We start from the raw sequence: 12328 nt of genomic DNA, 5'->3' as shown, positions 1-12328 counted from the left end.
GGGGTGAGTAACACTGACATCTGGTGGTGTTTGAATATTCCAAATATAAAAATATGATATAAAGGTACCTCTAGGCAAGGACTAACAAACCACAAGCATCAGCAATTGTTTGAATATGAATTAATTTCTAACAACGGATATAAGCTTGAGGCAATAAAAAGAATTAAATCTTTTTTAAGCATAATTTGAATATTTTTGTGTATGTACCTCAGTGGAACATACAGCTGGAGGGGTGAATATCAAACTGTTAAACTTATGTCTACAATCTTCAGTCGATCTGGATTGATTCCTCACTAATCTTCTTTACCGCGTTATCCTGTATTCAGGGTCACGGGGACCTGGAGCCTATCCGAGGAGGCTTAGGGCACGAGGTGGGGGGTACACCCTGGACAGGGTGCCAATCCATCGCAGGGCACACACACATACACACACTACAGGCAATTTGGGAACGCCAATGTGCCTAACCTGCATATCTTTGGACTGTGGAAGGAAACAGGAGTGCCCGGAGGATTTATTTTTTTTTTATTGGACAAAGTCCCAGGCGATGCAGCAACCTAATGACGGACAAGAACCTCAAGTGGATAAAGTTAACTGTCCTGCAAAAACTAGTCAGGAGTATAGGAGTACTTTTAAGTTAACACATACTTCCCCATAGTGTGTGTGTGTAAGTGTGTGTGTGAGTATATGTGCTTGTCTGGCCTGCAATGAATTGGCACCCTGTCCAGGTGTATCCCACCGCATGGCCTGAGTCTCCTGGGAGAGATAGGCTGTACAGGACAATGAAATGAGTGGATGAATGAATGATTATACATAAATAATTCATTTTGTTTACTTCATACACCTGTGACTGGCTTTTTTATGTCTCTCAGTGGAATCACCTGAAACGCCTGTCTCCGGCAGAGAGAATCATTGGCACTGAGGTCGTCACTGTTAGGCCACTTCACATCAATCTGTGCGTTTTGTTTAAAATCACTAGTGGTGCTGTTGCACTTGATTACACAAACCTCTAAATTACATTTTTACATCAGAAATCAAAAATGAGAAACTTATATGGATTCTTTTAATCTTTGAAAAACAAAGGGTGTAGCTTCCTGATACATGTTCACGTTTGTTTGGGTTCTGACTGAGCTATCAGTATCTCACCTCAGGTGTGTGTGTGTGTGTGTAGAGTTTTACTTGAATGTATAAATAAATAAATGAGCCATCAGTTAAACATGAAATACAATTTTAAATATTCTGGAGCAATGCTGAAGCTTTACTGCTTAGATTATTACTTTTTGGAGAGTAAGACTGACACCTGGTGGTTGGTCGGTATATTACCCAAAAGGTTTATTCCTTTTTTTTTTTCATTTATTAATTATTTTTCCTCTTAGTCTGTTTTCTTTTATTATTATTATTATTATTATTATTATTATTATTATTATTAATTATACAGCTATATGTCCTATTTTTTTATTCATTTCTTGTAGAAATGTACAAATTGTTAAACACGTGTATCATGTAACTAAAAAGCATGATGGTGTGTCAGTCATTTTACAGATTTCACCAAAACAAAAATCCTTTTATACATCAGTATGAGCTGAATGTGAAATTAAGGTGTAGACTCTACATCTTAAAATCTAAATGTAGACTACATATGATTTTCCTGAATGTTTAATCCACTTCCTATAAAACACTTAGAGCCCAGAGTTTTTCCCTGGATGCTCTTGCTGATGACTTGCTCACCCCTTAAACTACAACAATCAGTGTTTTAAGCTTTACACAGCTGTGCCCCAGCGAATGCGAAGTAAATCCATTAGAAAATGTGTTGTGCATTCACAAGGTTAGGATTTTACAAGGTTAGGATTGAGACAAACACTTCTGCTTAAAGAGACATGATTAAGAACTTTATTATTTAAAAAATGTACACGCATAAAATGAAATAACAAATAATGAAAAAGTGTTTTTTTGGTAATAAAAAAAGAAAACTTTTATTTAGTCAAAGTATGGTGAAATAGTTAAGATCACTTACTTACGACATAAAAACAAAATATTTTAAATAACATCCTTCAGACATGGAATGGGTGTAGAAACTTTAGAAAACAGAGTAAGACTGAACTGATAGAGTAACAATGTTCACACAGGTACAGAGAGAGAGGGTGTATTAGAAATAAATATTCAGTCTTAAAGTCATTTCCACTTGATAGCATGTGCTCAACCAGAACCATATACAAAATATAAATAGCTATTGAATACAAAAATAAGCACAAATTTTCTTACAAAGAACTTTTTTTTTGGAATTATATGAAACAGGAAGAAACAGTGCCCAATAGCTTGTAGAGGAACATGTCAGAATTTTGGGTAATAGTGGAGGGGTTTATTTTTTTATTTTTTTCATTATTATTTTTTAGATTTATTACGATATCAAAAAATATCGTATTGTGAAGGAACAATAAAAGCAACTAGGGATCGAATATCTCTGTTAAAACTGTTTGAGATCACTCACCACTGAGATCACTAACAGAAATTATTAGACTATCTGTCTAGAATTGATTGACAAATTTATGCAAATGTATTAAATTAATTTTGGGCTGCGTAAAAAAATTGTTTGTAAAGTTTGGGTCCTCTCTCCAGAGTTTTATCTGTTGTACAAAGAATGAATAATAATTTAAGCTTTAATGTACAAAAATTTAGCAAACAGATCAAGATTTTTACTGGACTGGTTTAGTATTTAAAAACAAGAAGTGAAAGTCTAATTATGTTGAAATAAACGTCAGGTTCAGACTTGAACATAACTGAATAATATTTCATTTCCTGTTTTAGTGCCAAACCAAAAACCTAACCAAATTTAACTAAAGGTTTCAGTCCAAACACTGTACTGTAAAGTCTTTTTGTCATGCCTAGTTATCACAAAGAAAGAAAGTTAAAATATTTAATGTCTACTTTATATCAAATTATTTTTACTGTATTGGGCCAGAAAAGCTATAAAAAAAAAAAAAGAAGAATAAAAATAAGCGAATGATAATTTGCCTTGGTTCATCTACTGGCATGTTTTTTTGGAAGGTGTAATGAAACCAGATCCCCACCAAACCTGAACTCAGGATCAACCTGGAGCTGCTGTGCCAACGTGCCACACTCAATTTACATCACTGTTTACCAGCAATACAAAGCTTTACAAAGTCACCCTATCGGCCTGCGTGTTCCCATCAAATCCAAGCCCTTCCTCCTCAGTCCACATCGGCTGCTCATCTGAAGTGAACAAAGCTCTTAGAGAAAAGCATGCTGCTTTGGGGTGGGAATTAAATCGGCATTCTAAGAGCACTGATTTCTTCAAATAAATCCCTGAAATTTCAATTCAATATGTCTGCAACTTCTGTAGTCTTTTTTTTAAACGAGTTACACTGCTGCTGCTGCCGCCGCTGTAAGAAACTCCACCTTCGCCTTTTTTACTGCTCTCTCTGCATCTTCCTCGTCCTCTCTCTGTCGTTTAACCGCATCCAGGTTGGGGCTGCTGCTGTCGGGACGAGGGCTGGAGTGAGCCTGTGCGTCCGAGCCGCAAGAGGACGCTGGAACGACAGAATAGGAATCTGCATCTGTAGGATGGACACACACACACACACACACACACAAACAGGAAACTAATTAATCCAAAAAGTTCACAGAAACATCAGCATGTGGAGACAGGATATGCTTTAGCACCAGGTTTGTACAATTTTATGGCACCCTTTTAATGCCCTTGATAAACGAGCGTAGTCTTGCTATAATACAAGCAGTACATATACGCTGTGTCTGCCAAGCGTCACATGATCATAACTGAGCCGACGCAACGTTGTATTATGTTATATATGTGTGTGTGTGTATGTGACAGAGAATTTTTTCCTCCACAATAACCCTCTTTTTCCTCTCCTCTCTCATCCAGAACAAATTATACTTGCAATCAAAGGTTTAACTGTAAGAACTTTGGTGTCCTCATTCGCTCTGAAGGTGAAGGTAGAAAACTGTTATGGTGCTACAGCTGCTACAGAAGCTAAACAGTGTGAAAGGAAAAACTCTTGCCTTATTTGATTTCGTGCTCAGTAAACAGATCCACGAATGATTTTTCTTCAACAAACATGACCACGGCCTTATTCATTCATGACACAGACATTATATTTGCACATTACAGTAGCTCTCCTTTGGCCACAGATGCTTCACCCTCACAGCAGTTAAATTTATTATTATTATTTTTTTTTTTTCCAATTTTGAGGTGTTCCCCCTTTGCTTTCAAGTGGAGCCTAGCTTCTCAATAATGGAGTGTTTCTCACAGGTTACATCTGTGCAGATTATCAAAACTACTCATTTCACTCTTGGCAAAAACAGCAAGTTTAAGCCTTCTGCTTCATATAGTTTCTGAGACTCTGTTTCTGAAATATTAGTCATTTTGCAGAGTCTGTATTATATAAACCTGACGTGATTTGGTTTTATTTATTTATTTTTATATGTAATACAATAAATATAATCTGTGATTTGCATTACAGCCTGCACTTCTATCAGCGTGCTGTTGAAGAAAGTCGATTAACACCTTTTGGCCAATCAGAATAGAGGATTAAATAGTGCTGTATAATAAAAAATAAAAAACAAGCATCAGTCTGACCGCTGTGTGTCGTGCTGCTGGCTTCACTGTCCGACTGGCGGCTGGTGCGGTTGAAAGCTGATGTAGGAACAGTCGCTACTTGGCTGAACTTAGCCGACATCTGCTCTGTGGAGTCCCTAAACACACAAACGCACAAGTATTTATAGACAAATAACACAATGGTAACTGAACAGGAATTGTAATAAGACAGCAAGTGAAGTCCACACTCGTCATTAAACTCCTCACTTTTCGTATTTATGCCAAGAGACATTTCATATTTTCAAATTTCATTTCATAGCATAAAATTTTATTACTGTAGTATAAAAATTATCATAGTAGCCAAATAGTCATTAGTGATATAGTAACAGTTAAAATATTTGGTCTTGCTTCATCATAATAAAACAACAGCATTTTCTTCTGGGTAAAATAGATATCATGAATATTTAAAATTTGTGTGGAAAAAGAAAAGATAGCTGGTTTTTACAGCAATGAGAACTGTAACAAAAAATTAATTAATAATATAGTATATTTTGGATAGTGATGGTGTAAAATGACACGACAGTCTTATTTATTTATATATTTATAATTGTTTATATGTTAATACAAATGTACATATATATATTGTGTAAGCATTGTAGAAGAGTGACTTACGTGACAGCAGGATGAGGTTCTCTCCTCCAGAGTTTTATCTGTTGTATGGAGAAAGAACAACAGTTTGATCTTTAATGTACAAAAATCAGCAAACTAAAATAATTTGTTATTTTTTCATCTTATTTTTTTATTTAACTACATTTAATTTCCTGTTTTATGGCAAAACCAATATTAACTGCACTTCAAATTTAATCCCAACCTGGGGACTCTGGACTTACGACATGTCGGCACTACCCGCTGTGCCAACGTGCCACACTGAATTTACATCACTCTACAGTATATCGGCAGAAAAGTCACAAAGTCACCTTATCGACTTTTGTATTCGCATAAATTCCTTCCTCCTGCTCGTATTCCGGTCTTTCCTCCTCAGTCCACACTGGCAGCTCATCTGAGGGGGACGAGAATCATATATAAAATCATACACACATTAAAACATAGTAGAAACAGTGACACCCTGATTCAGCTGTAGCCGTAACGATGTCAGTAAGACACTTACCTTTAACAGGTTTGGGGTGAAACTTTAGTTTTTTTAAAGCTTCTTCTTTGTTATAATTGCATTTGATCAACTCGTAGAGAGCCTGTAATACACACAGTATTCAATGCAACAGCATATCGGGATGGACGGCTTCATTCTACAGTGTAGCATCTGACAGAGTCTCACCTCCTCGTTGTCTTTAATAAGAGGCACCTCAGGGACAGCAGGCGCTCCGGTCTGATCTCCGACCCGCTTGGAAGCTTCGGCTAAAAATTCTACCACCTCCTTTTCTGGCAGCAACTCCGGGTTCCACAGAAGCTGGTCCTCGTTCTCGTATACTGCGATTGCAAAAAGCAAAAGGAAAGTTCTGTGACAGACAATACACTGAAAAAAGTAAAAATAAATCAGTGTACAAAAAGTAAAAGTATCATAAATATAATTAACCTTTAATTAAAGGCTAGGCAATAAAGTGATTTTATGATAGAAGAGATTTTGCACCATATTGCCAAAAGTATTGGCGCACCTGCCTTCACAGTCATATGAACTTAAATAACATCCAATTCTCAATCCATAGGGTTTAATAATATACTGTTGGCCCCGCCCCCATTTGTAGCTATAACAGCTTCTACTATTCTGGAAAGGCTTTTCACAAGGTTTGGGAGTGTGTTTATGGGAATTCTTTCAGAAGCACATTTGTTAGGTCACAAACTGATGTTGGATGAGAAGGCCAGGCTCATGGTCTAGAAAGATAGAGAGACTACTTTATTAATCCCAAAGAGAAATTGTATTAATTGTTATTAATAAATTGTCTCCACTCTAATTCATCCCACACCAGTTCCAATATGACTGCTCACCAGTGCACAAAGCAACGTCCATAAAGTCATGGATGAGTGAGTTTGGTGTAGAAGAAATTTACTTAAGTCCCGAATTCCTGTAACTATTCAAATGTATTACCTCTCTCTTACCTTTTTCATCCTCTTTATACTCGCACAGCTCTGTCGGTGTCTCGGCCTGGTACATCGGCCCAACCTTCACTTCCTGTTTGAAAAAAAATAACTGTACACAATTCAGTCGCCTAAAATATATGCAATATTCAGCAGTACCTTTAGGATGTTTGAAACGTTACCTTCTTCCACTCTTCACATGGAATATAATCTTCATCATCAGACTCATCAGCATCACCTTTAAATTCCAAAAAAAAATAAAAAATCATACAAGTGTTTTATTGTCAATAATAAGCCTTGTAGTATGTATTTACTTCAGGAAACCAAATATGAACTAAACATACCATCAAAAGAGCTGCCCGGTTCGAAGCAGATGAGCTGAGCGGTGCCGTGTGACTTGTTATGGTCGGGAGACTCCTCGTTGGACGACCTCCGGTCCTCGTCCTCTCTGTCCTACTTACAATAACAAGCACAGAGGAAAGGAAATCTAATGATGACAACCTTCACACAGGTACATGATGTCAATATGCTTCATTAAGGTTCTCTTTAGTTATTTGCTTGTTTGAACCTTGTTTGTCTTAACGTTGGCGTGAGAACTGCAGCTCTGATCGTTTTCTGAAACTTCCTGCTCGTCTTCTGAATCAGCCGAGTCTGCTGCACCATACCCATACATCTTTAACAGCTCATGAAGGGGCATCTCTCCTTCCTGAAACAAGTAACGTACATACATCAGTGAATACATACATACATACAGACAGACAGACAGACAGACAGACAGACTTATTTATTAATCCCAAAGAAAACATTTATGGTTACAGAAGTTAGTCCACTGATTATACAAGTAAGCAACAAGCAAAAATTGAAACGCGAGATAAATAAAAATAATAAATAAATACTAAAAAGAATAGAAAACCCCATGATGGATGGAAGCTACTGCATTAATTCTGCCACTATTGCAGCGCCAAGAGCACAAAGACTTGTAATTTAATGAAATATCTAATAAAATACTTAAGCACGACATCACTACAGCTGTTCTAAAAACTATAGTTATTATAAATTATTATAATTATTATTTTAAAAACTACTAAACCCTGGTCTAATTACTGTATTGTTTGTTATCATGGTTATATTTCCTTCTCAAAACTGCAGAAGCCATCAACCACAAATAATCAGACTGAGAAAGTATTAAAAGCCAGAACTGACTCGAGTGAGGTCGTCGATCTCATCATTAAAGTTGGTCTCTCCTTGCTGCATCTCCTCCTCCTCCAACGTCTGCTCATCATCGAAGTCATGGACCATCATGTCTGCAGTGGGCTCGAAATCCCTGTCCTCATCCTGCAGGCCTGAAAAACAGACAGGTTCAACTTCTGGATGGAATTTGCTATGTAAAATCCATCTAATAAGCAATTATTTATTATTATTATTATTATTATTATTATTAAATAACTATTAATAGATAAACAGCAAAGATGTAAAAAGGAACAAAACAAAGGGAGGTAAAACATAAATTTTCAAAACTAGAATACTTTAGAGTGACTTTAAAATCTTAATAAAGGGGTATAAAATTTTATATAAAAATATTTTGCTGATTTTTGTAGATAACAGATTGTTCATCGTTACCTTTAGTGCTCGCTCCATTGGAGAGCTGGAAAGGAATAAACCCAGAAATTTATTTTCTTTTACAGAATAAATAATAATGATAAGGAGCAGAACTTTTGCTATAACACATTGTGGATGAAACATAAAACTTGCCTTACTGTAATCTGCATTAGTAAATGTAAGGCTGTATTTACAACATACAGTTACATTCCTGGCCACTAGGTGGTGCCAATCAGGCACTTTACAAAAACTGGGTTTATAATTACAGTACTCAAAGGGTTCAGAGTTAGAAACTTGATATTTAAAGTCATAGATGGGTTGAGGATGTGCTTTTTGCGTGTGGCGTTCAGATTATGTTTACAAGAAAGGAATAACTCTAGGTCCCAATATATGCCTCTATTCTGAGAGCTTTGACAACACTACTGATACCTTCAGAGGAAATATAATATTACTACACATTGTATATGTACATTTATTTTGCTACTGTCATACTCACACACCTTACTAATACTCACCTATAATTTTATGTATTTATTTTTTTATTATATTTTATTCTATACCGTTTGTAAATTTGTTCATTACAACCTAAAACTCTTTTGCCATATTTTTTGTGTGAAAATTCTATCTTTAGTTTAATTGTATTCTCTAGTGTTTCATTTATTTATATATTTACTCTTTGTTTGTTTGTTTGGTGGTGGTGGAATCTTTATAGTCTGTTCAGTCCTTCCAGTTTAGGTTTTAGTCAGCAGTCAGTCAGACAAGCTTTTCACTGCACATTATACTGTGTATGGTCGTGTCTGTAAAAGTAGAATCTTAATTTGAGTTGTAAGGCAGAAGGCAAGTGAACAGCCAGTTCTCACAGTTAATATGGATGAAGTCGCTAAGGAACTGAGCACTTTAGACAAGAGCTAAACTGTGATGACTTGACAGCTGGGTTAAAGTAGCCCAAGACTCGGAGATGGGAAGCGAAGGGCTAGCCCATCTGGTCCGGTCTGAGCCCATAAGAAAAAAACACATAGTGTTATAGTTTATGCTGACTATGACAGAGCGGTGTCAGAAAGCATTGTGACAATGTGACAATTGGGCTGCGTAGCTGCAGTTCAGTCACAGTGTCCGTGCTGAAACACCTACAATGGCATGTGAGCATCAGAACTAGATTGGAAAGGAAACCCACCAAGCACAGGGAGAACATGCAAACGCCATGCACGCAGACCTGAGGTGGGAATCGAACCAGGACTCAGGAGGTGCAAGGCCATACAGCTAACCACAACACCATGCCGTCTATTACTGTATGTTTACCTGCTATCTGTATATATATTTATACACAGTCAGACAAAAAAGAATTACACACACTTCAGAAAAGGAAAAATGGTATAATGAATATTATTGTATTACATATAATTATAATAACATATACTGTATATCCATATTTAACGTATAGCAATAACTTGCGTATTAAAATATTTACAAAAAAATTCTTTTTTTCTTTTGTATATACAGTATATAGTCACAGAAATAGTATGATATGCAGTGAAGTGCTTTTACGCCCACCCATGACCTTAAAAAAATATTCAAATGAAGAATGTAAAATAAGAATATAATTTAAAAAGAAAAAACGAGTATAAAAAGAAAACACCATATTCAAATAAAGAATATAAAATTTGAAGAAAAAAATAGAATTCACAAATATAGAAAAAGGAATTTACAATATGTGAAAGTGATAAAATAAAATAAAAATAGAAAAATAATGTCTAGTCACAAGCAGAAGCGAGCAAAATGTAGACCGTGTGCAACGTGATGAAGATCCACTGTAAATACTGTAATCAGTGTTATTCGCTTCATCACTTACAAAAAAAAAAAAAAAACATTATGCATTCAGACCTTCAGCCCCAATATAACGGTCTAGTACTAACAGCGGTATTTGTTTACTTGCATCGCAGACGCGCCGAAATAGCTCAGTTGGGAGAGCGTTAGACTGAAGATCTAAAGGTCCCTGGTTCGATCCCGGGTTTCGGCAGCTCGAGATGGTGGAAACCTTTTTATATATAAATATTTACACACAAGAGCATAAATAACGCTAGTGTGAACAATCTCTCTCTCAAAAAAAAAAAAAAGTTTAATATCAGTACATAGACTGCGTGTGTATATTATTGTGTATTATTTTCCCCCGCTTAAGGAAAATGGTCTGATCTTGGTTAGCATGGCTTCAGCTTTCAGGGTTAGATCAAATTAACGTTAGACTTATTTAAACTTCTGAATAAATAATTTGTTTAAAAACTAATTTCATTTTTAAACCGTGTTTTATGTTCTGTTTTTTTTATATTTGTATGATTGTAGTAAAGGTAAACATAATTAGCGGCTAACACGCTTAGTCATTATTTACAAAATATCATAATGCTTATCGTTTTATATATGTATTCAAAAACCCTTGTTAGCATTTTAAATGAATAATATTAAAATCAGGGTGATTTAAAGTACATATCGAGTGCAACAGGTTGATGAAAACATCTTTATTTTTACAGTTTAGCCTGCTAGCTAACCTCCTAGCGCGCGCGCTCAGTCAGCATCCACACTAACCCACTAGATAGTATTCTCCAGTCGTGCACGCGCACCAATCACTGCTGACGGCTGTGCGCTATTTAAGCGTACACTTTAGTACAGAAGTATGGAAAAGCGGTCTGGCTAACTAGGAGGGAAAAAAGAAAGTTTGCTAGGAAAGCTAACAAAACACTGAGATTAAAAGTGGAAGTGTATTAACTCTAAGGGAAATAAACCATTCAGAAAGCTCTTGCTGTTGTAAAGCACTGAGAAACGACAGCTTTGTAGGTCTAATTGCTTTAAAAGTGTTTATTTATAAGCGTGATTTATTTCTTACCTCCGTCATTTTGGGTTTTTGCGTCAACCTGGGGGGGAAAAGGAAGCGGAAGTGGTACAGCAGCAACGCGCGCGCTGAATAGTTATCCAAAATAAAAGACTTTTATTTATGATTAACCAGACTATATGTGTTTATATATATATATATATATATATATATATATATATATATATATATATATATATATATGTATGTATATGTGTGTGTGTGTGTGTGTGTGTGTGTGTGTGTGTATATATACATACATACTGTATATAAATAATAAATCATATATATATATATATATATATATATATATATAGAGAGAGAGAGAGAGAGAGAGAGAGATTTTTTTAAACAGAATCACTAATAAATACTTGTGAAACAAACAATTATTCTTAAACAAATAAATAATACCTTATATATCCTGTTGTTTATCCCTGTAAGTAAACTAGTTCAGCATTATATTTAACACACTTGTGATTTGGTTGTCAAACCAAAACAAACATTTTGTACAAAAAAAAGTTATTGTAAAGTTTTATCACTATACACTATCATTACCTATAAACATAAACTTTTAAAATTTATTTTTTAAAAACATTAGTAGAAAAACTTATTTTTTCTTGATGAAGTATGAATGTGAGCTCTCCTTGCATCCTTAGCCTGGATAACACTAGAACTTCCTAGAAATTAACTAGAAATTAAGAGAATAAAAGAACTAGAAATTAACAGCAACGTCCGTTAGAGGGCGCCACAGTAGACCATTTGTCCCTATCTAACTCTGTCTACCTTTATCACTATCTTCCTTCATCACTCCTGCATGTCCTCTCTCACCACCACATCCACAAGGGTCTTTCTCCACTTCCTCTCTAACATTCTCCTCCCAATATACCCCTCATTCCTTCTATCCACATGTCCAAACTACCTGTATTTGGCCTCTCTAACCTTGTCCCCAAACCATTCTACCTGCACTGTCCCTCTAATATACTCATTCCTAATCCTGTCCATTCTTTGCACTCCCAAAGCCAATCACATCATCTTCAGCTCTGCCACGTCCATCTCTGCTTCCTGTCCTTTTGTCATCGACAATTTCCCCGAACCGTATATCAAGGGTCTCACTACCATCACCACTGCTTTGGACAGTTAAACTCTTCTACCTCCCCTATCTCTACTCCTTATGAAGCTGCAACTGCACCTTTTACCTCCTTTCTCTC

The 12328-nt window shown here is 35.8% G+C and overlaps 1 protein-coding gene across 1 annotated transcript; it reads right to left on the bottom strand.

Annotated features, from left to right (window-relative positions):
• Positions 1 to 1864: 1864 nt before the first annotated feature.
• Positions 1865 to 11164, bottom strand: mier1a (mesoderm induction early response 1a, transcriptional regulator). The gene is made up of 13 exons (XM_053499658.1): positions 11136 to 11164; positions 8282 to 8306; positions 7865 to 8004; positions 7230 to 7367; positions 7006 to 7114; positions 6844 to 6899; positions 6683 to 6755; positions 5904 to 6055; positions 5739 to 5820; positions 5548 to 5630; positions 5243 to 5280; positions 4613 to 4728; positions 1865 to 3572 (listed from the first exon to the last, which is right to left on the bottom strand). Exons 1-13 carry the CDS (start codon positions 11142 to 11144, stop codon positions 3376 to 3378), a joined length of 1218 nt encoding a protein of 405 aa, XP_053355633.1. The 5' UTR covers positions 11145 to 11164; the 3' UTR covers positions 1865 to 3375.
• Positions 11165 to 12328: the final 1164 nt, after the last annotated feature.

This window comes from Clarias gariepinus, chromosome 6, assembly GCF_024256425.1.
Source record: "Clarias gariepinus isolate MV-2021 ecotype Netherlands chromosome 6, CGAR_prim_01v2, whole genome shotgun sequence".
NCBI lineage: Eukaryota > Metazoa > Chordata > Actinopteri > Siluriformes > Clariidae > Clarias > Clarias gariepinus.
Note: the sequence above shows the minus strand (reverse complement) of the source record. Positions and strands in the feature narration are given on the sequence as shown.

Coding starts and splice junctions, on each gene's coding strand:
- mier1a (XM_053499658.1), bottom strand. Junction 6,756..6,843: donor CATGTGAAGAGTGGAAGAAG/GTAACGTTTCAA, acceptor TTTTTCAAACAG/GAAGTGAAGGTTGGGCCGAT. Junction 5,821..5,903: donor TTATTAAAGACAACGAGGAG/GTGAGACTCTGT, acceptor TGTGTATTACAG/GCTCTCTACGAGTTGATCAA.